Here is a 23433-nt window from a genome sequence, read left to right as displayed (position 1 = left end):
AAAGTCCATCATTTATGTCCAAATACCTCCTTTTTGATTGCACGTTCAGTACACAATCCAAACTCATGACGCACGATCACTAGGAGCAGACAAAGTCAAAAAGTTCCGTTACAGTCTGTAGAAACATGTCAAACAATGTATAGAATCAATCTTTAGGATGTTTTTAACATAAATCTTCAACAATGTTCCAACCGGAGAATTCCTTTGTCTTCAGAATTGCAATGGAACAGAGCTAACTATCACGTGAACGCTCAAGACTGAGCTCGTGGCTCTCTGGCAGACCTCTGACTCATTCCCCTCTCATTCGCCCCCACTTCACAGTAGAAGCATCAAACAAGGTCCTAAAGACTGTTGACATCTAGTGGAAGCCTTAGGAAGTGCATTATGACCCCATAGACACTGTGTATTCGATAGGCCAAGAGTTGAAAAACTACCAACCTCAGATTTCCCACTTCCTGGTTGGATTTTTTTTCTCAGGTTTTTACCTGCCATATGAGTTCTGTTATACTCGCAGACATCATTCAAACAGTTTTAGAAACTTCAGTGTTTTCTATCCAAATCTACTAATTATATGCATATTCTAGCTTTTATGGCGGAGTAGCGGAGAGTTTAATTTGGGCACGCTTTTCATCCAAAATTCCCAATGCTGCCCCCTACCCTAGAGAAGTTAACCCAACCCCTCTGAATCAGAGAGGTGACAGGGGCTGCCTTAATCGGCATCTATGTCATCAGCGCCCGGGGAGCAGTTGTTGTGGGGGCCAACTGCCTTGCTTAAGGGCACAGCGACAGATTTTTCACCTAGTCGAAGTGGGGTTTCAAACCAGCGACCTTTCGGTTACTGGCCCGACAGTCTTAACCACTAGGCTACCTGCCGCCCTATACTCTATCTATATATGATGGGACTGCCAGATGTGGGCTATGCTTCAATAATATTGTGCTATACAGTTCTCCATAAACTATATGGAAAAATATATTCTGTTAGTGGCTTGAGTTGGAGAGTGTGGATCTGCTGTGTCGTTCGAACTCCAAATGAAGTCATTATCGAAAGCGGGTGCTCCGGCCGGGTGCAGAGGAGCTGCACCCTCATTCAGCAAGAGTCAACCCGTACACTTGTCATCCCCACTCCCCATGCATGTGTCGTAAGCCATCTCCAGCACGTCCTCAAATATCATACGTGTTCTTCACTCCCGAGCTCTCCATTGATCAGGCCTCGCAAGCCTTTTCGTGTGGTTATGTGAGACGTGTTATGAAAGCAGCAGGTACACTGACTTGCACTCTGTCCTGTAATAAGGCAACCGTCTGCCTTCTGAAGTGGTATCTGGCCGCCTTATCTGCAGTACAGTGTTTCATAAGACCGGGTTGTGTAAGCTTGTGTAAGCAGTGGTGCGCTGGGGGACTTGCTGTTCATCTGTAGTGCATGGAGGTCGAGGGATGGGGGTTTAAGGGGATGGTGTTAGAGGGGTTGAGGGCAGGGCGATGGTAGGCAGAGAGGGAGGCTGGATGACTGGCTGTGGTGGTGACAGGTGACCATTAGGCCTGCCTCACATGGCTGGGCCCAGGGAAGCGAACACCTGGCCTGGGGCGGGGGACGGAGTGAGGGAAAGAGGTGCTGCAGGAGCCCAGTTGACACTCGAAGGAAGGCGGGTCACGGCATCCACAGTGGAGATGAGAAAAGAGGGATTAGGAAGAGGGCGAGAAGGAAAGAAGAGGAGGAGAGATTAGAAAGACAGGGACATAAGGACCGGAGAGGAGGAGAGTAGAGATGACCGAAAGGGGACAACAAAGAGATGAGTGGAGCTTCTGGAGCCGAAAGAGTCCTGTTTTAACACAGCAAGATTTCGCCGCCTTCAATGGAACTTAACCTGTCCTCTAATAGAGACTTATCCTTATCCTGCCCTTTTATGGGGGCAGAAATGCACCACTTGCCGGAGTTGCCTGTTGCAAGTCCTCAATAGTTTTTATTGTCTCTTAACTTCACACTACTCCTTGTTTTCTAATAGTCCCTGATTTTAAATATGCTAATGATGAATACTAGCTATTGATGGAGAGATGTAGAGTGAGTGAGTGCGTGCGTGCAGTCTGAGTCAATATGAAAACAGGACCATGACTTCATGTTGGCTATATAAGAAACAAACTGGCTAAAACTCACTGGGTGCTGTGCGTGCAAGCGTGTGCGTGCGTGTGTACATCCCTGCCGGGTGGTAGCTACCCCGGCGCCAGCTGCTAGTCACCGCCCCCCAGCAGAACTTTCACAAATTCAGCATTCGCCTCCCCTATGTCCTGTTCACCATAGGAGGTGATGAAGCTTGGCATTCTCAATAATTCAACCCTACAGGCATATTCATGTATATACAGCCAGTCATCGGAGACTGGGGTAAGTTGAGGGTTAGCATTTTAGCATCTCCTTAACTAGCCCAGCTACAAAGCCCAACCCTGGGGGGGGGCGTTGAGGGATATGGTCGGAACAAGCTACTTAGAGATGGCTCATTTGTTTGTTGTTGAAGTGGAGAACTCTCTCATGTTCCCTCTCTTTCTCCCAGATATAAACACTTTAACATAACATTTGCATGCTCTCTTCATATTTATGTTTTTGCCTCCGAGGCATCGGTGCACAGCATGAACCCTCTCTTTTTATTTTCTTTGATGCGAAAGAGATTAAACCCCCCCCCCCCCCCCCCCCCCCCCCCCCCAACATTGCTCGTCTCTCTGATGTTGTTGTGGTGTTTTTAGCTGTCCTTGTTAGTCACTTCTTTAGTAATGTGCCTGTCACAGACGTAGTCGCCGAGCAGGAGAGGCAGAGTCTCTGGGCATTTTCAGATGGTCGCATGAGGACACCTGCACACTCAGTGGGAGTCTAGGGAGGCTGGCTTTACTCTAGGCACAGTTTGTGAACTACAAGTATAAGAGGATTCATGCTTTTTTCCCTGTGCAGTTTCAGACCTTTCCCACGCAATCAACCGTTACCACACACACATTGCACATGAGTCAGGTCCAATATTATTGGCACCCTTGATAAACGTGAGCAAAATAATATAAATACTGAGCTATATTGTATGCTCCCCCAAAAATTCTAATAATATTTTATACTAATACAATTGCTCATAGAAAGAGATTTTGTTTACCAAGTAAAACATATTTTCTCTCAAAAAGATGTGGGTCAAAATTATTGGCACCCCTGTTTTCCATACCTTTCAATACCTCACGAGGATAACGGCACTGAGCCTTTTTCTAAAATGTTTTATGAGATTACAGAACACATTGGAAGGGATCTTAGACCTTTCCAGAACAATGATATCCTTCGTCTGCACTTATGGGACCGCCCTCTTCAGTTCAAACCACAGGTTTTCAATGGGGTTCAAGTCCGTAGACTGAGATGGCCTCTTGTGGATGCTGCTGTCCCTTACAGTTGTGCCACGTTGACGCAATAGCACTTTAATCGATTGATCAAACGCACATATATAGTCTACAGTATACTGTAATAATACTGTTCTTCTCATCTCGCTCACCTTCAAATACGATCCCTCCCCACCTATCAGCCTGCCTGTCTCTCCTCTCAGGAGGGGTAGGACGAGGAGAGCGAAGGATAGCCCATGATCCGGGAAGGACAAATTGTGGGTTTTAGTCCATCTGTCGGCCAGAGACCTAATCTCCTGGAATTGTGGCGCTCCCCTGCCAGCCGGCCCCACCCAAACATGACCCACCCCCTTTCTTCCATGATACACATTGACCCACCCCCTTTCCTCCGTGATACACATTGACCCACCCCCTTTCCTCCGTGATACACATTGACCCACCCCCTTTCCTCTGTGATTCAATATGACCTATGACCCACCGTCGCTCCTCCGCCCGTCAATGTTGCCGGTGATTAACCCATTGAGTGACTAATGAAAATAAATATAAGTTATAACTTCCACATTGTGCTTGATACTGATGGCATCCTCTACAGTCTCTGCCTTGCCAGAATACACAAAGGGGGTAGATGCCTCGAATGGTAGATGTACCGTTTTTAGGTTTTTGGAGCTTTGAGACGCATGGGTTGGCGACTTTTGTGTATCTGACACCCTCCTCCTGTCCTTTCGTTTTGTTTCAGATATCTGCTGAAACAAAATGATCTGCGGGAGTGTTTTTTTTTTTTTTCTGAGTGTAAGCATTTTAAACCCATGTTCTCTCTCTGTAATGATTTTCAGTTGGCCCCGACCCAGAATTTCTTTTTGCTGGGCCATTTTAAATATATAAAGTAGGTCATGGAAAATAGCTAGAGGCCCATTGGCCTCTGCGTTTCATATCCCCGAACCGTTTTGACTTACTTAAAGTCCTAAAAGCATCTCTCAATGTCCTAATGGGCTATTACCAAGGTACGTGGGGGATCTCATGAGATGGCAACAGGAGTTAATATTTCTCCTGCAGATTATTCATTGCTACGACTTTCAAGAGCGTAGTGTTTGGGTAACGCACTGTGGACCCTATGGAACACTCTGGGACTATCTATAGGTTCTTGAATCTCCTCACGCTCACTGACAATATCTCTCTCTTCTCATCGCTCTCTTTTTTTCTCCCTCTCCTCGCTCTCTGTCTTCATACCTCCGTCCTCCAGGGCTTCTTTCGGAGGAGCATCCAGAAGAACATGGTGTACACGTGTCACCGGGAGAAGAACTGCATCATCAACAAGGTCACCAGGAACCGCTGCCAGTACTGCCGGCTGCAGAAATGCCTGGAAGTGGGCATGTCCAAGGAGTGTGAGTAGCACTGCTAAACTACACCACCCTGCCAACCCTAACCTCAGTACACTATACGCTACACCTCCCGGGTCAGGACGTCATCCACAGAGGCCATGTCATTATCCAAACTATGCACTGACAATCAGGGCAATTAAATCCTTTCCGTTCGACTGCCATCTGGGATGAAATGTCTGGGTGTTTGATTGAGCTCTGATTGATGATATATCATGCGTCACTGAAGTACGCGGCACTGTCCAGTCGAGCCTATACTACACAACAAAAACTCTGATCACAATCATCATTCTCTATCATAGGGCCTCAGAACTGTGTGTGTGTGGGGGGGGGGGGGGGGTAGTGTACACTGCCCCAATACACATTTTGGCTTTGCACAGTAATAGTGGTAGCATAGTGAGTCTTAGTGGACCTCTGTGATGAATATGTTAGCACCTGCGGAGAGTGAATGAGCAGGCGTCGCCTCTGATCAGTGCATCCCTGGGGCTGTGTCAACACACTCCCTCCCCTCACACATACACATACACACACTGTCAGACCAGATGAGCTAATTGGTGGAGGTGAGACACAAACACACACACACACAGGTCCACACTGTAGGCATTGTAAATATACTGACACACACACACAAACAGGCGGGCACACTCCTCCCTCTCTCTGTCGTCTCTCTACTATGGTATTTACCCTCTTCATGGTACTGTAAGCGCTCTGCGAGTTTCCCACGCGGCTGGCCGTCTGAGGCCTACTGTAAAGTAAGTTATCCTCAGCGCTCCTTACCTCTGAATGGGCCCATTAATCATGATTATGAGGATTACGGCAGGCCGGCTCTGCAACACCCACCACAGGGACAGACAGGAGATAGTTTGAAATGGCACTGCCATCTTGTGGCTTGAAGTCGGTACTGCATGGCTGAAGGTAAATAGACAGGATAGGTAGAAGTGGAACCTAACAACTGATACAGGGTGAGATCTTTCTTCTGTTCATCTCCCTAATGGTTAAGGGCCAACTTCTATCTCAAGTTCAAAAAGTAGCCATATAGGTTCACTCTTAAGGCGTCAGCATCCTGGACTCCGCTAGGTGAACCGAAAGAGTGTGCTCGCATGCTCCCTTCAGCCTTCGCTTGAAAAACAAGAAAAAAGCGACAATACTGTACATATTGTCCATTTTGAGACACCGTAGCCAGTATACACTTCCTCACAATAGTCAGAATTAATCTGAGATAACTCAAGAAATCTGTCATCAATTTGAACGTTTTTGCAGAGGAGATCTTAGTCACGCAATTTCACAGCTAACTAAGATGTTTGGTGCAGTATTTCGTCTCTCATTGAAAGATTGAATGACAACAGACTTTATTGAAGAATCCCTACTGTTGACCAATCACCGACTAACGGCATTAGACTTTATTGAAGAATCCCTACTGTTGACCAATCACCGACTAACGGCATTAGACTTTGGCTCCGGACTTCGGCTTTCCTCGAGAAACAATGTTGGGTTCCCGAACAGACGATTTTAAAAACCTCACCGGAGTCCAAAACTAACAAAAATGTCGTCATAATATATGCATGCACAAACTCTTCCGAACTGTTTCGTCTGGGAAGCATGCTGACGGACGCCTTTACTCTCCCATACTCCCTCTATTTATTCTGTGTGTGTGTGTACTGATTGGGTTATGTGAGGGTGTAGTGTCGAGATGTCTTTCTCTGTGTGTCCCTGTGTCCTGGCTGATGACTTTGGTTGTGTTGCGGGGCTCCATCGGGGGGGGGGGGGGGGGGGGGGGCTGGCCATCTGGGGACCTGCGGGGAGCTACCGAGAAGGCTGGGAGGGCCGGCCACTCTGCTAGGGGACGTCTCGGTGACCTTGCGTCTGCTCGACAGCTCCAACACCGTCAGGACCGGTGCCAGGTGGCCATGCCGAGGCAGAGAGGGGGAGAGCGAGTGAAAGAGAATGAGGGGAGAGATGGGGGGGTTACCAGGGAAAGCCTGAGAGAGGAGTCAGTGATGTCGAGGAAAGGCAGGGGCTGGCCTGGAGTTTTTTGGGGAAATGCTCTTTTACAATATCAATGTTGACTATGTTTGTTTCCTTCGGCGTGCCGTTAAACCTCTGCTGGTGACTAGGCGTGTAGAATGTAGACTTGATCCATGTCATGAAGTTGTGTGGTTTTCAATACAGTCTGTGTACGACAGAGAATATGCCTATTCAAGTTGTTTGTTTTTTTAAGTTGTGTTTTGAATTTGGTTATTAACATTCAGATTATAGGACAGTCCATTTCACTGTACACACGTAAACGTTCCCCGCTGTAATTACTGTGGTAGGGTGTGTGTGTGGCTGTACTGTACTACGGGGGAGCCCTGTGTTAGTTAGTGTGTGCCCTGTCGAGGGGGTAAAACTGTGCCCCTCCTTGTCGCCTCAGCTCCTCGCTCCAGCTCCAAAGGCGGGATGGCGTTGGGCCCCCAGCCGCCGCCCCCACCCTTGGAGACCGGGAGAGGACAGACTGGGGCGCCAGGGGCGGACAGGGCAGCTCCCCCGGGTAAGCAGTCACCCCCTCCTTCCCCAACTCCATTCCTCCGTCCCCTCTTTCCCTCCATCCATCCCTCATCACCTGTTTTCATCTCCCGTGCAGGGCCCTAGCATCTCCAGCATGTATGAACGGAGGAGGAGGAGGGTAGGAGAGGATAGAGGGAGAATAAGTTTCATCATTGCCTGGCCAAAACAGAGCAGCGAGAGAGAGGCAGGCAGGAGAAGCAGGGCAACATTGACATTTTTATCTTTCCATTGAATTTAATCTGTGTGATGGACGACCTGTCATGGGTTTAATTTTCCTCCTTCAAATTATCCCTGTCTGTCAGCTAGCTGGCCCTCTCTCGCTTTCTCATGCACACACACACACACACACACACACACACACGTGCACGCACGCACCCACACATTCATACACACGCACGCAGACACATTGTCAAACGTAGCCTTTTATATTGTGAAATCCACTATGAGTACAAGTGATTGATTGATGGGAGTATGTGTATTGCTTCTAGCATACCCAATACAATACTATACGCTACAATGAATAGACTGCTAGAATGTGTTTCATATCAGTGGGAAACCCAATTCCACACGGTCGTACCATTTTAAGAATGCTAGAAAGAATCCTTCATAGCTCAAACACATTCATATTCAAACAAAGCATTCGTGTAGACACATTCCACGATTTACACACACACACACACACACACACACACACACACACACACACACACACACACACACACACAAAATAATGCTGTGGGCTGTATTTCTTCTCCCCCTCGCTAGCCCTGCTATGGATCGCCCTCCAGTTATTGCACACAGCAATTCTCCGTGACTGATCGCGAGTCCCGGCTAATAGTTCTTTAATGACTGCGTTCAATTGTGTTGTGCAGCTTTTGATTGCGGTGTCAATTTGTCAGCACGGGTAATGTCTCTGCGTTAAGGATTCTCCACTTTTATTTAGGGAATTCATTTAACGTCTCCAACGGGCGCCGTGTTGGGGGGGGTGGGGGGGGGGGGCTGAGTCGCTTTGACAGGTACGGGAGAGCAGGTGAGGGCCCGAGACACACACATACGCACACACACTCACATCATTCTCAGCTCTCCTCACCTGTCAGCTCCTTTAAAGGTGGATGGACTTTGTGGCAAGGAGAAATAGCTGTTGGCAATGCGTAGTTGTATAGATGTAAGAAAGTGCTTTACTTTACTTACTTGATTTTTATTTGTTAGTGACGCACATTAATCAATATCTCTGTAATTGTGCCAAATTTTGCCAAAATTATCATTTTCATCTGAAGTCTTAGTGATTTGAGGGTGCGCTTACCTAGCAAATGCAGGATCTGCTGTTGTATAGTGTGTGAGTATCAGACCTGGATGCCCCCCCCCCCCCCCTTGTGTCTGTGGACTGATTTAATGAACGTTGTCCCTGTACTGTGCATCCCTTTCTGGCCCTGGGTCAGATGTTGTCCCTAGACAGACAGTAATCTGTGATGAGTTTTGTGTACCCCTATAATGGTTAGGATTTGGACAGGGGAACTGATCCAGGGTCTGTGCCTAAGGTTAACCTCTGGGTCGAGGTCTGGGACCACTGGGTCTGCGCTGGGGCTCGAGCTGTGGTCTGCGGAAAGGGGGAGAAGAGGAAAACAACAAACCCAGGGAAGACCTATCAGAGAACAAGTGAAGCTTGGAGCGACAAAGAGGGAAATAAGCTGGCGATTGAGGATTAAAGAGAGGGAGAGGAGAGGAATGCGCAACAGTGATGGAGATAGAAAGAGTGCATGAGAGCGAATGCTAGAGGGGGTTGTGCAGCTAGTGGGAGCGGGGGCTCAGTCGAGCCCTTAAAACCATTACCGCCTGGATATTTGTCATATTATGTTATTAGATTAGCCAGGGCCTCTAATGAAAGCAGTAGCAATGTGTCAGCATTATGAACGACCTTATCCGCCAACGCTATTTATCACCTAACCCGCCTCCCCTCGTCAGACCTATACACCCCAGGGTGGGTGAGGGGAGGGAGGGGGAGGAGGGAGAGAGCTGAATATACCCTAATGGCTTTCCAATGCTAAACACAGCAGCGGCTGGTGTATTTGTCATTTCGGGAGTGAGTGTAGCTACATTCACAGCAGCGGTCGGAGCGCCGCGGGGAATGGCATTTCTCAGGCTTTCCTTTTGGATTATTTCCTCAGTAATATCTCTGTCCCCCCTGGGCCGACCTCTCATGGTCGTTTATCTTCCCGGATGGGATCAGAGCTGGAATGTGTTCTGCCGGCTTCTTAGCTACAGAGGCCCTCGGAGCTTGATGTTTTCCTACTGCCACTTAATCATCCTCTTCTATCGGGTATCTGTCCTGTTAGCTAGCCTACATACACCACCTCCTACTCTTGTCCTTTTGCTACCTCTATTTTATATCTCAATCCCCTCTTAGTTTCTGTCTAGATACCGCCACAATTTAAATACTGTTCCACAATTTGTCCCCCCCAACACAAGTGAAATCCTGGGTGCTTTACCCGCAGTTTAATTTCACCGATGGTCTTGCCATTTCATTTTGGTTTTATTTCTGTCTTTGATATCACAATTACTTTCTAGTTTAGGCAGGAAATACAGTATCCTTCCTAGACTGTTTGTAAACCAACCAACTGAAACCGAGACATACCAAATTTACCTCCGAAGCCCCCTTCTTTTTAACACACCTTTTAGACATTCCACTGCTAAATGGCCTCCCTGTTCCTAAACCCTGCTTCTCTTCCTTCTCTCTCCCGTCAGCGGTGAGGAACGACCGGAACAAGAAGAAGAAGGATGAGAAGAAGCCGGAGTGCACTGAGAGCTACGTGCTGAGCACTGAGACGGAGCAGATGATCAACAGGGTCAGCAAGGCGCATAAGGAGACCTTCCCTTCCCTCTGCCAGCTCGGCAAATACACTACGGTGAGCACCGCAATACTTAGTCAGAGGTGTGTGTGTTTCTGTATGTAAAATCTCACAGATTACCAGGACAGTGCATTCGCTCATCTGTTGTGGTTTGGTATTTTAACTGAATGATTCTTCAAAGTGTTGTTTAAGTGTAGCTTCAGAACCTTGTTGGTGCTGCTACCTGTGATTCTCATAATCACAGAGTTCATTCATTTGATTTATTGTGTCATTCATGTTGTCTGTGTGGAGTCTTGAATGCAGGGGCGCAACTTTGTTTTTAGAAGTGGGGGGGACATAATCTGGCAGAGGATTCCCCCCCCTCCCCCCCAAAAAAAACCAAAGAATTGGGGCATCTAAGATAATTTCCTGCATTTCTGCACAATCCAATATGACCCATGGCCCTTCTAGCCCTCTTAATTTAGAACACAAAAAAAAGCAAAAATGTCCCAGTCATCAAGCTAGTTAAGAGATAATTGTTAAATATGTTTAAGTGATAAGACTGAACAAGATCAAAGCTAATTCAATAATCAATATTGTTGCACCTTTAACCAATAACCTAACAAATGAACAACTCTTTTAAAATGAAGTACAAGGACTTTTGATTGTGTTTATTAAGAAATCCTCTATCAAATTTCAGCCAGCCCACCCAGCCAGCCGGATCCTTCTACACACCCGACCCCCACCAGCCTAGTCAATAACTAAACTCTCTTCCAACAGATTTTTTTTTCACAGTCTTTAGGTTTGGGAATAAAGTTTCAAAATAATACATAATAAGCGCAAAGCTACACATACATTATACATATTTTATTTCAGCTCATGAAACATTAATTATACATTATCTAAGAATAGAATCAATGGTTCAATAATTGAAAGGACCGTTATTCCCAGATCCCAGACTGTAGCATGAATCTACTGTCCTGTAGGTACTGTAGGTCTACCCATCAACTCAAGATGGAACTTTGTATCATTCAATGATTAATATACTGCAAAAATCACCAGAACTCCGTAGACTGGTCTTCCCTGGCTGTCTGACCCTGCTGGGACACCTGTCACCATCTGATCCTGCTAAGACATGATGATCATGGTGCACCGTCAGTACACAACACTATGACAGTGAAGCCTGTAGAGCTGTTTATTACTAGAATTATCTAGGGAAACTGACAAATCAATAAGATTACATTGCTATACTGACTAATAAAAACTCACATTGCACAAAACCGCCATTTTTGGCCAGCTCTCTTTCTCTGTATATCAACTGGCGAAAGCAATCAAAGTTAATTTACTTCTGTTGAAACGGGACAAAAAGGCTACAAAACATTTCCATACAAACAACAGCTGTTAAATGGTAATAATAGCCACCTCATATCGCAATCTGATACTGATAGCTACAGGCTAGACTAGAGCTAAATTGGCTTTGGTGGCTACTAGCTCTCTAATTCATTCACCTCAGTCGAGACACTACTAGCTCAGTACTGGCAATTTCAGAATGTGACCCCCCCCCCCCCCGTTCCCCCCGTCCCCAGTGAAAGTTGCGCTGCTGCTTCAATGTAAAACCATCCTCTTTCAATAAAAACAGGTTAGCCATCAAACTCTTACTAGTTTCTCTATCTCATTCACAGAGTAACAGCTCGGAGCGGCGTGTGGCTTTGGACGTGAACCTGTGGGACAAATTCAGTGAGCTGTCCACCAAGTGTATCATCAAGACGGTGGAGTTTGCCAAGCAGCTGCCCGGCTTCACCACGCTCACCATCGCTGACCAGATCACCCTGCTCAAGGCCGCCTGTCTGGACATACTGGTAAGGGGAACACACTCTCTCGGATCGCTCTTCACGATCAGAGTTGGTCAATTAACCAACCATGGTCCTGGTCTATCTGAGAGGGAGTACAGGCGTTTGTTCCAGCACTAAAACACCATATCACCAACAAATCACCTTATAAGTAGGAACTCGATCAGTTGAAATGGATGTATGAGTGCTGGGGTGGTGTAAAAACCTGCACACAATCTAGTTTTTTCAGGCCTGGGATTAGTGAGTGGTGACCACTCTATTATATAAGATCTGTTCATAGGATTATTGAAAGTACTACAGCTACTTATCGATTCATACCCTGTGCTATTTCATGATTGGCCTATGTATTTTATTTCTGGCATTCTCAACCAATCCTGCGCTCTGCTCCCTCAGATTCTGCGGATCTGCACGCGCTACACACCGGAGCAGGACACCATGACGTTCTCGGACGGCCTGACGCTAAACCGGACCCAGATGCACAATGCCGGTTTCGGACCGCTCACCGACCTGGTGTTCGCCTTCGCCAACCAGCTCCTTCCCCTGGAGATGGACGACGCCGAGACGGGGCTGCTCAGCGCCATCTGTCTGTTGTGTGGAGGTACTGCGGCTGTTTGGATTCAACCAATGCTACTGCATATACAGACGCACCCATACACACTCAGTGATTGAAGTTGATAATGACATTGTGCCCGGGTAGAGTAGGGTAGGGGTTAATCTGCCTCGTCTTCATGTGGCTGTGAAGGTGTCTCTGTCTAAAACAAATAGAGCTGGTCACATCGCTTCTCATTATAGGCAACTGTCACTGTACCGTATTCCAGAATTTGGCAGTACGTCCAACCAGCCTCACAACTGCAGACCACTTGTATGGCGTTCTGTGGGCGAGCAGTTTGCTGATGTTAACGTTGTGAACAAAAGTGCCCCATGGTGGGCAAGCATAATATGGCATGAAATAGGCAGGCATAAACTATGGACAACGAGCACAATTGCATTTTATCGATGGCAATTTGAATGCACAGAATGCATACAGTTTAGCATGAGCTCTATTTATTACATTTCAACTCACTGAACACACCCCTGTATTGTGTTTGTGGCTGTGTGTAGATCGGCAGGACCTGGAGCAGGCAGACAAGGTGGACGTACTACAGGAGCCCCTACTGGAGGCTCTGAAGATCTACGTGAGGAAGAGGAGGCCTCACAAACCACACATGTTTCCCAAGATGCTGATGAAGATCACCGACCTGAGGAGCATCAGTGCCAAAGGTGATAGGCAGTCCGAGACATCCGTCTACACCGTTGACCATTTCTTTCTCGTTCAAAGGTTGTCTGAAATAGGCCAAGATCAGGCATCTTGCGATTGGTTCACTGATGATCGATAACGGACAGGACACAAATGTAGTTTCCTCAGTATTACGAAAGGTGTGCAGCAGGGATCGATTTTTGGGGCCCTGTTCTCTTCACTATTTATATGAAACCTGTAACACTCCTCTCTATGCGGATGGTACAGTTATTACTGTTATTTACTCCTGTGCCCCCTCAGTACAGCAGACCTTTCATGACAATTTTGACAATTCAAAAATCACTTACTGATCTTGAAACTAGTGCCTAATGCCAATAAAACCCTAATTGATGTTCTCTAGGTCTTGTAATATTGACCCTGAGGACCTGCGTATTTGCACGTGATGATACTCTCTTTTAAAACACACATTGAAAAACTGACAAAAAAGCTGAGAATTAAGATGGGTTTTGTATAGAAAAAAATCCTGCTTCACTTTGAAAAATAAAAGGAAGATTGTTCAAGGAACGCTTCTCCCAGTGTTTTATTATGGTGATATAATCTACATGCATGCGGCAGCCTCTGTTTTTTAAAACTTCAGACTCAGTCTATCACAATTTTCTTACACATCACTGCATTTTGTATAGTTATGTTGGCTGGGAGCCTCTGACTACCAGAAGGTCCCACTTTGTATATGAAGTGTTTCTTCAGAGACCCCCCCCCCCCCCCTTACTCAGCTCACGTCTTAATTGGAAGTCCTGTTTCAATTAGCGTTATATTATAATGGACTACTATATATAGTAGTTAAAGCTGCAATATTCAACTTTTTGGGCGACCTGACCAAATTAACATAGAAATGGGATTTTTAGATCTGTAATTTTTATCGAAAGCAAGTCTAAAGAAGCATAGATCTGTTCTATGTGCACTATTTATATGCTTCCCATTCTTAAGTTTTGTTTTTGCGTCTTTTACTTTCGGTTTTGAACACCAGCTGAGAATACAATATTTTTGGTTATGTAAAATATATTTCACAGCGGTTTAGATTGTACAACGATTCTCTACACTATAGCTGCTTGTTTTGTCACAAACTGAAATTAGGCAAACTATTTTAATTTTAGCAACCAGGAAATGGAGGCGCAATTTCTGCATAGTGCACCTTTTAAATTGTAAAAAAAAAAAAAAAAAAATTTGTAATGTAGATCCAAGTCAAGTGTGACTCATTCATATAAAGGGGTTGAATGTCCGCAACTGAGGACAGACTAACACCATATCTTGGTCCTCCCCTCCTCAGGAGCCGAGCGTGTCATCACCCTGAAGATGGAGATCCCGGGCTCCATGCCCCCTCTCATCCAGGAGATGCTAGAGAATTCTGAGGGTCTGGAGAGTGGGGCCACAGGCTCCCGGACCAGTGGGGCCCTCCCAGGCAGCTGCAGCCCCAGCCTATCCCCAAGTTCCGCCCAAAGCAGCCCCAGCCCCACCACACAGTCACCGTAGCAAGCCGCCCTCTTTTTCGCTCATCCCCCCCCTTTCTCCCTGTGGTTGGGGGGTCCTCAATGGACACAGAGACTGGCGTGTTCTTGAGTGTTCCTCCCTATGTGCGATACACCCTCTCCTGCTCCACCCCCCCAAAGACACTGTCGGGAAAATGGCGGACGGGCGGTGGTGGGATTTCTCCGTTTTCTGGAACACTGCTGATATCTCCTCTGTCCCTCACCCTTCTCTCTCTCTCTCTCTCTCGCTCTCTCGCTCTCTCGCTCTCTACCTGAAAGACTGAGGGAAGGAATCGAGCAGTCAGAGCTGTGGACACTGGTCCACTCAGAGGGGCTGGTGGGAATGGAGGAAACAGACAGACAAATGGACACGACAAGCGGACAGACTAACACCAGACACTTTTCTCGTTTCTCCAAGGAGGACTGCAGGCATGGACTTGTCGAAGAAGAACCCACATAAAAAGACTGGGTCATTCTCCTTTTCCATCTTTGAAAAACAGATTTCGTACTAAATATATATAAATATATATAGAAAGTAAGGAACTGTTGTGATTGAATTCTTCTTGATGGAATAGCAGGTTGAGAAGAAAAACTACTTTTTTGTGTGTTTTAATTGTTTTATACCCATGAGGGTATCAAAAGAGAATTGTTCCATTGTTTTATCACATACTGATGATGTTTTAATTAACAAAAGTAAAGAAGTTAAAATTACTTTTTCAATTTAAAGACATACACACGCAAATGTGCACAGAAAAGAGTTGCGATAAATATCGAACTATTCCAGGTTGGGTTTGCTTTTTCTCTCCTTTTTCTTTTCTGCTGCAAAGAGAATGGGAAAAAAATGATTGTATGAGCTTGGATGTATGATATGGTCACAGGTCCTTCAAGAAATCAAATGAATGAAGTTCAGGTGTATTTTAAGTAGCCTTTGAGTTCATGTATATAAGCTGTATTCATTTCTTAAAAAAAAAAAAAAACTACGGATACCTTTTTACGTTTTTTGTTCATGGGTTTCTGTTTCAAGAAAAATATATTTTAAGCACATTTTCCTGAAGGAAACGCATCTGTTTGTCCCTTTAAATGAGGGACAGGTCCATAGAAATCACAATGGTTCTTAAAAACAGCAGCCACAATTTAGTTCACTCACCCCTTAAATTACAACATAGATTTCCATGAATACGAAAAAGAAAACCAAAGCACTCATATTGGGGCTTTTTGGTGATTGGATTTGGGGAGTTGGAGGGTTGAGAGCCAGGCGCTGGGTTCATCCAGCTAGGCACAGAGACTAGACACAGCATGGTTCCCAAATGGATTACAATGTGAAGGATGGAGTACAGTACACACATTTTCCCCAAAAAAATTATATGGGGGAGGGTAACTTGAGTGATCTAGTGTTCCCTATTGATGGTGAAGAAAGTTGGCCTTGTTGACTATGCTCTCACGACTACACCAACAACCTGGGTCGTATTCATTAGGCATGAAAAATTAAAAATAAGTGATTGACACAGGGAGAGTCTACCCTCCCCCCCTTGTAAAATGTTTTGCAGTGTGCACTAATGAATGTGACCCCGTTTTGAGAAACGGGACCTTTTGACCTTTGCCTCAGAGCAATACCACCTGTGATTCTTCATAGAAGCCCAACATCACCACCGAGCCTAGTTTTTGATTCTCACACGCAGCTCGCTCAAACATTCATCACTGTACACAAACACATACCGATGTCTCAGGAAGGAATCGTTCTATATGCTTTGCTTGTTCTTTGTAAGAGTTTCCACTGTGCTGCACCCCACTGCCTATCACACACACTGACACACATATGCATGCTACTGAATTCTACAACTCCACAATCACTCGTCTCTGCTAGGCCAGTACTTTGCAGAGAGACCGGTCTGAACAACAAGAGCTATGAAGAGGATGTCAATATGGATTCTGTTTGAATCATAAATGTGTTCCTTTTTTTTTTCATTTCTTTATTTGTACGGTCAAAGCTGCTTTTTTTTTACCCTCAATTTTTCACCTGTCCACAACAGCGCACAAGCCTCTCCCCAGCGAATCTGGATTAGCAACACAAACCCCTCGATTTGAGAAGTATGGAATATGTTGCAATTTTTTTCCAAATTCATCAGGCAACTTAAAATAAAAACATTTCATAATAGTGTTTGTGTGTGCCTGAAGCAGTGTTTGATTACACATTTACGATAATACATCAAGATGTGTAATATATATATATATTTTATAGTCTTATACTTGAGTAGTCTTCTGCACCTGAGCCTTGTCCTTTGAGAAGCATTACTTGGCGTGTAAACAAATGTCTGTCATATACACCCCACTGATAGATGAGTAGGCCTCTTCTGATAGAAGAAATACATTGATGGCAGCAACGGCTACCATTTACGGACAGTCATAATGTCTTGCATAATGTTAAGTACGCAGTAATGAATGGGTTCCGTGGTATGGTATATGTGCTGTTGCAGACTGCAGTACAGTACCAGGACAACCATACAAACGTTAGGCCCTCAAATACCAACGAAGGCTATGGAGTTCTACTGGTAGCAAGCAGGCCAACGAGAGGGGTTATTTGTCATCTGGCATAGAATGTTTAATATCACTCCTCACAGACGGTAAACTACGAACACAGAGCATACTGCGTCTCTGCTTGTGCTTGGGAGGGATTATACTAGTTCTTGTAACTGCATGAGATAAGAACAGCTTTTCAAATTAGCGAGAAAGATGATTGCTGCAGTTACTCAAATGGCTTCATCATTTGATTGGTAGAAGATATAGTAGAAGATATGTTCCTCATTTTTAAGGAACAGCGTACAGGTGTCTAATTTATTTTGGATTACCAGCCTTTTGAGTACGTTTAAATGCACAGTAATAATTTTATATTAAACTGACTATGGCAGTAGGCAGATTATGCAATAGGAATGTAAATACCTTACTCTGTTTATCAATCTGTGTACGGTCAAAATCGAAGTAAGTATACTCTGATTAAAACACCTGGATTTCTGAGCAATCTTTAGAATTATTAAGACTTGTAAACACCTTAAATCGGCGTTCCAGCTGTGTATTTATACTGAACAAAAATAAATATGAAACAATTTCAAAGATTTTAATGAGTTACAGTTCATATAAGGAAATCAGTCCATTTAAATACATGGATTATTCCCTAATCTATGGATTTCACATTTATTTAATCTGTATTTAACTAGGCAAGTCCGTTATGAACAAATGCTTATTTACAATTTACATTTTCCTCACGCAGAGCGACACATCTCCTTCGCATAGAGTTGCTCAGGCTGTTGATTGTGGCCTGTGGAATGTTGTCCCACTCCTCTTCAATGGCTGTGCGAAGTTGCTGGATATTGGCAGAAACTGGGACACGCTGTCGTACACGTTGATCCAGAGCGACCCTAACATGCTCAATGGGTGACATGTCTGGTGAGTATACAAGTCATGGAAGAACTGGGACATTTTCTGCTTCCAGGAATTTTGTACAGATCCTTGCGACATGGGGCCGTGCATTATCATGCTGAAACATGAGGTGATGGCGGCGGATGAATGGCACGACAATGGGCCTCAAGATCTAGTCACGGTATCTCAGTGCATTCAAATTGCCATTGATAAAATGCAATTGTGTTCATTGTCCGTAGCTTATGCCTGCCCATACCATAACCCCACCGCCACCATGGGGCAAAACATTGACATCAGCTCGCACACACAAGGCCATACACGTGGTCTGCGGTTGTGAGGCTGGTTGGACGTATTGCCAAATTCTCCATAACAACGTTGGAGGTGGCTTATGGTAGAGAAATTAACATTCAATTCTCTGGCAACAGCTCTAGTGGACATTGCTGCAGTCAGCATGTCAATTGCACGCTCCATCAAAACTTGAGACATCTGTGGCATAGAGCCCCACTGTGGAGGTGTCATAATACCCATAAAACCTAGCGGTCAAACAGGGAAATGGTTCCAATTGTTTTTCCACTATTCATTTTTCCCCATACCGGATTAAAGAAACACTTCAAATAAGGGCTGTGTTTCGTGTAGGCTTACCATGGTTTGAGGTTTTGTAAATCTCTTTCGGACAAGGTGACTTATTCAGCTCTACTTACTCTCAGTTTCAAAACTGCTAATTAGCATCAAAGTAGACACCATGCAAAACTACAATTCCCTGCAAGCTCCATCACATCATTTCTAGCTGACACCTTTGCTAACAGGTATTGTGTCCATTTAAAACGTGCACAAGACATTTCACAGAATTGTCCATTTAAAGAAATGTAGCCAATGTATTAATTACTACATTGAACAAACATTAGATAGTTAATCCAGAGATTCTTACCTTTGCCTCGATTCGGCAGTCTCGTCCAGATCATCATGGCATTTGTAGTTCTTTATGATAGCCACATTAGCAGTTAATTAGCATTTCATATTTGGGGCGTAAATACAGACAAATATATTGAGAAAAGTCACCTTGTCCAAGAGAGATTTACACAGTTATCAGAACATCACGCCAAGGTAAGCCTACACTTCTTCACTGAGGTTTAACGGCGGTTAGCATCCAATAAATGTTGCATTACCACCACCTACTAGACTGATGTATAACTCCCTTATACTGTGTTAAAAAGAAAATACCCTACCATCTAACACTACACTCACTAAATTATATTCATATTTTTTTTTATAAATCAATAAAACCACCCTATTCCTATTTAAATTTAGCAGCTCTAGGAAGAGTCTTGGTGGTTCAAAACTAATTCTATTTAAGAATGATGGAGGCCACTGTGTTCTTGGAGACCTTCAAAGCTGCAGACATATTTTGGTACCCTTCCCCAGATCTGTGCCTCAACACAATCCGGTCTCAGAGCACTTTGAACAATTAAAAAATATATATATATTACCTTTATTTAACTAGGCAAGTCAATTAAGAACAAATTCTTATTTTCAATGACGGCCTAGGAACAGTGGGTTAACTGCCTTGTTCAGGGGCAGAACGACATATGTTTACCGTGTCAGCTCAGGGATTCGATCTTGCAACCTTTCGGTTACAAGTCCAACGCTCTAACCACTACCTGCTGCCCAATTCCTTCACCCTCATGGCTTGGTCTTTGCTCTGACACCTGTATATAGCCTCATTTATTATTTTTCTTTACTTATCTATTGTTTACCTAATACCTATTTTTTTTACTTAAACTGCGCTGTTGGTTAAGGGCTTGTAAGTAAGCATTTCACTGTAAAGTTTACACCTGTTGTATTCAGCGCACGTGACAAACTTTGACTTGATTTGACATGCACTGTCAACTTTGAGACCTTATATAGACAGATGTGTGCCTTTCCAACTCATGTCCAATCAATTGAATTTACAACAGGTGGACACCAATCAAGTTGTAAAGACATCTCAAGGATGATCAATGGAAACAGGATGCACCTGTGCTCAATTTCGAGTCTCATACCAAAGGGTCTGAATACTTATGTAAATAAGGTATTAGAGTTTTTAAAGTTTTTTTATTTTAATTTCTAAAAACGGTTTTTGCTTTGTTATTATGGGGTATTGTGCGTAGATTTTTATTTAATCAATTTTAGAATAAGGCTGTAGCTTAACAAAATGTGGACAAAGTCAATGGGTCTGAATACTTTCCGAAGGCACTGTATATAACTTGTTGGCTTATCCCTCTGTACTGGTAAAGATCTACTACTCATAACACTCCTCTCAGGATCCCTCCCCCTTGACTCATCTTCCTCTACTTTCTTCACTGCCTCAGCATATGAAAACTTCTGCACTACTCTAACATTGGAATCCTCAACCTGCCTCTCTCGCACCGGACATTTCTAATTCAACACCATAGTACCCTCCAAGCTCATGAGTAAGCTCGGGGCCCTGGGTCTGAACCCCGTCCTATTCAATTCGGTCCTGGACTTCCTGACGGGCAGTGTGGTGTTGCGCCTCTTCAATCTCAGAAGTCTGAAGAAATTTGGCTTGGCCCCCAAAAAAACTCACAAACTTTTATAGGTGCACACTTGGGAGCATCCTGTCGGGCTGTATCACCGCCTGTTACGGCAACTGCACCACCCGCAACCGCAGGGCTCTCCAAAGGGTGGTGTGGTCTGTCCAGCACATAAACGGGGGCAAACTACCTGCCCTCCAGGACACCTACAGCACCCGATGTCACAGGAAGGCCAAAAAGATCATCAAGGACAACAACCACCCAAGCCACTGCCTGTTCATCCTGCTATCATCCAGAAGGCGAGGTCAGTACAGGTGCATCAAAGCAGGGACCGAGAGACTGAAAAACAGCTTCTATCTTCAAAGTCATCAGACTGTTAAATAGCCATCACTAGCACATAGAGGCTGCTGCTTATATATATAGACTTGAAATCACTGGCCACTTTAATAAATGGAACACTGGTCACTTTAATAATGATTACATATTTTGCATTTCTCATCTCATATGTATATACTGTATTCTATTCTACTGTATCTTAGTCTATGCCGCGCCGACATTGCTCGTCCAAATATTTATATATTCTTAATTCCATTCCTTAACTTTGGATTTGTGTATATTGTGTGTAGTGTTGTGAAATTGTTAGATATTACTTGTTAGATATTACTGCACTGTTGGAGCTAGAAACCCAAGTATGTCGCTACACCCGCAATAACATCTGCTAAACACGTGTATATGACCAATAAAATTTGATTTGATTTGATTTCCGCCGGTCTAATGTCCATTGCTCTTGTTTCTTGGCCCAAGCAAGTCTCTTCTTATTATTGCTGTCCTTTAGTAGCGGTTTATTTGCAGCAATTTGACAATGAAGAACTAATTCACACAGTCTCCTCTGAACAGTTGATGTTGAGATGTGTCTGTTACTTGAACTCTGTGAAGCATTTATTTGGTCTGCAATCTGAGGTGCGTTTAATTGCCAATTTCTGAGGCTGGTAACTCTAAATAACTCTGGGTCTTCCTTTCCTGTGGCAGTCCTCATGAGAGCCAGTTTCATCATAGCGCTTGATGTTTTTTGCGACTGCACTTGAAGAAACTTTCAAAGTTCTTGACATTTTCTGGACTGCTTATTTGAGCTTTTCTTGACATAATACGGACTTGGTCTTTTACCAAATAAAGCCATCTTCTGTATACCACCCCTACCTTGTCACAACACAACTGACTGGTTCAAACGCATTGAGAAGGAAAGAAATTCCACAAATGAGCTTTTAACAAAGCACACCTGTTAATTGAAATGCATTCCAGGTGACTACCTCATGAAGCTGGTTGAGAGAATGCCAAGAGTGTGCAAAGCTGTCATCAAGGCAAAGGGCAGCTATTTTGAAGAATCTCAAATATAAAATATATTTTGATTTGTTTAACACTTTTTGGTTACTACATGATTCCATATCTGTTATTTCACAGTTTTGATGTCTTCACTACTTTTCTACAATGTAGAAAATAAGAAAAAAATAAGAAAAACCCTTGAATGAGTAGGTGTGTATAAACTTTTGACTAGTACTGTATATGCTAACATGAATTTGTTGGGCAAAGACTCAACTGTTTCGCCACTCATGCCACCCTGTCTGCGTCGCACCAAACGACGAGCATCACAAACACCGGGAATCTTACATTTTTTACAAGTTATTTTTTAATTTCACCTTTATTTAACCAAGTAGGCCAGTTGAGAACAAGTTCTCATTTAGAACTGTGACCTGGCCAAGATAGAGCAAAGCAGTGTGACACAAACAACACAGAGTTACACATGGGATAAACAAACATACACACTAGAAAAGTCTATATACAGTGTGTGCAAATGTAGTAAGATTAGGGAGGTAAGGCAATCAATAGGCCATAGTGGTGAAATAATTGCAATTTAGCAATTAAACACTGGAGTGATAGATGTGCAGAAGATGAATGTGCAAGTAGAGATACTGGGGTGCAAAGGAGCAAAAAAATGTAAAACAATATGGGGATGAGGTAGTTGGGTGGGCTATTTACATATGGGCTATGTACAGGTGCAATGATCGGTAAGCTGCTCTGACAGCTGATGCTTAAAGTTAATGAGGGAGATATAAGTCTCCAGCTTCAGTGATTTTTGCAATTCATTCCAGTCATTGGCAGCAGAGAACTGTAAGGAAAGGTGGCCAAAGGAGGAGTTGGCTTTGGGGGTGACCAGTGACCAGTGAAATGTACCTGCTGGAGCGCGTGCTACGGGTGGGTGGTGCTATGGTGACCAGTGAACTGAGATAAGGTGGGGCTTTACCTAGCAAAGACTTATAGATGACCTGGAGCCAGTGGGTTTGGCAACGAATATGAAGCGAGGGCCCGCCAACGAGAGCATACAGGTCGCAGTGGTGGGTAGTATATGGGGCTTTGGTGAAAAAATGGATGGCACTGTGATAGACAACATCCAATTTGCTGAGTAGAGTGTTGGAGGCTATTTTGTAAATGGCATTGCCGAAGTCAAGGATCGGCAGGATAGTCAGTTTTTCGAGGGTATGTTTGGCAGCATGAGTGAAGGAGGCTTTGTTGCGAAATATGATGCCGATTCTAGATTTAATTTTGGAGATGCTTAATGTAAGTCTGGAAGGAGAGTTTACAGTCTAACCAGACACTTAGGTTTTTGTAGTTGTCCACATATTCTAAGTCAGAACCATCCAGTGTGGTGATGCTAGTCGGGCGGGCGGGTGTGGGCAACGATTGGTTGAAGAACATGCATTTAGTTTAGCTTGCATTTAAG

General features: G+C 44.4%; 1 protein-coding gene across 18 annotated transcripts in view; it reads left to right on the top strand.

The window, feature by feature from the left end:
• Positions 1-16867, top strand: part of raraa (retinoic acid receptor, alpha a) — a 217701-nt gene extending 200834 nt beyond the window's left edge. For 11 of the 18 annotated variants that reach the window (XM_036946444.2, XM_036946441.2, XM_090202160.1 and 8 more), the window contains 7 exons: positions 4595-4736; positions 7141-7257; positions 10017-10177; positions 11782-11958; positions 12343-12547; positions 13051-13209; positions 14514-16867. In XM_036946444.2, coding sequence (XP_036802339.1) covers positions 4595-4736; positions 7141-7257; positions 10017-10177; positions 11782-11958; positions 12343-12547; positions 13051-13209; positions 14514-14716 — 1164 coding nt within the window. In that variant the 3' untranslated portion in view covers positions 14717-16867. The remainder of the gene's footprint in view (positions 1-4594; positions 4737-7140; positions 7258-10016; positions 10178-11781; positions 11959-12342; positions 12548-13050; positions 13210-14513) is intronic. The other 7 variants (XM_036946446.2, XM_090202164.1, XM_090202165.1 and 4 more) reach the window with 1 other exon arrangement.
• Positions 16868-23433: the final 6566 nt, after the last annotated feature.

Source organism: Oncorhynchus mykiss, chromosome 16, assembly GCF_057628025.1.
Source record: "Oncorhynchus mykiss isolate SJ-2025 chromosome 16, ASM5762802v1, whole genome shotgun sequence".
NCBI lineage: Eukaryota > Metazoa > Chordata > Actinopteri > Salmoniformes > Salmonidae > Oncorhynchus > Oncorhynchus mykiss.
The sequence above is the reverse complement of the archived record's forward strand: the minus strand, read 5'-3'. Positions and strand labels throughout refer to the sequence as shown.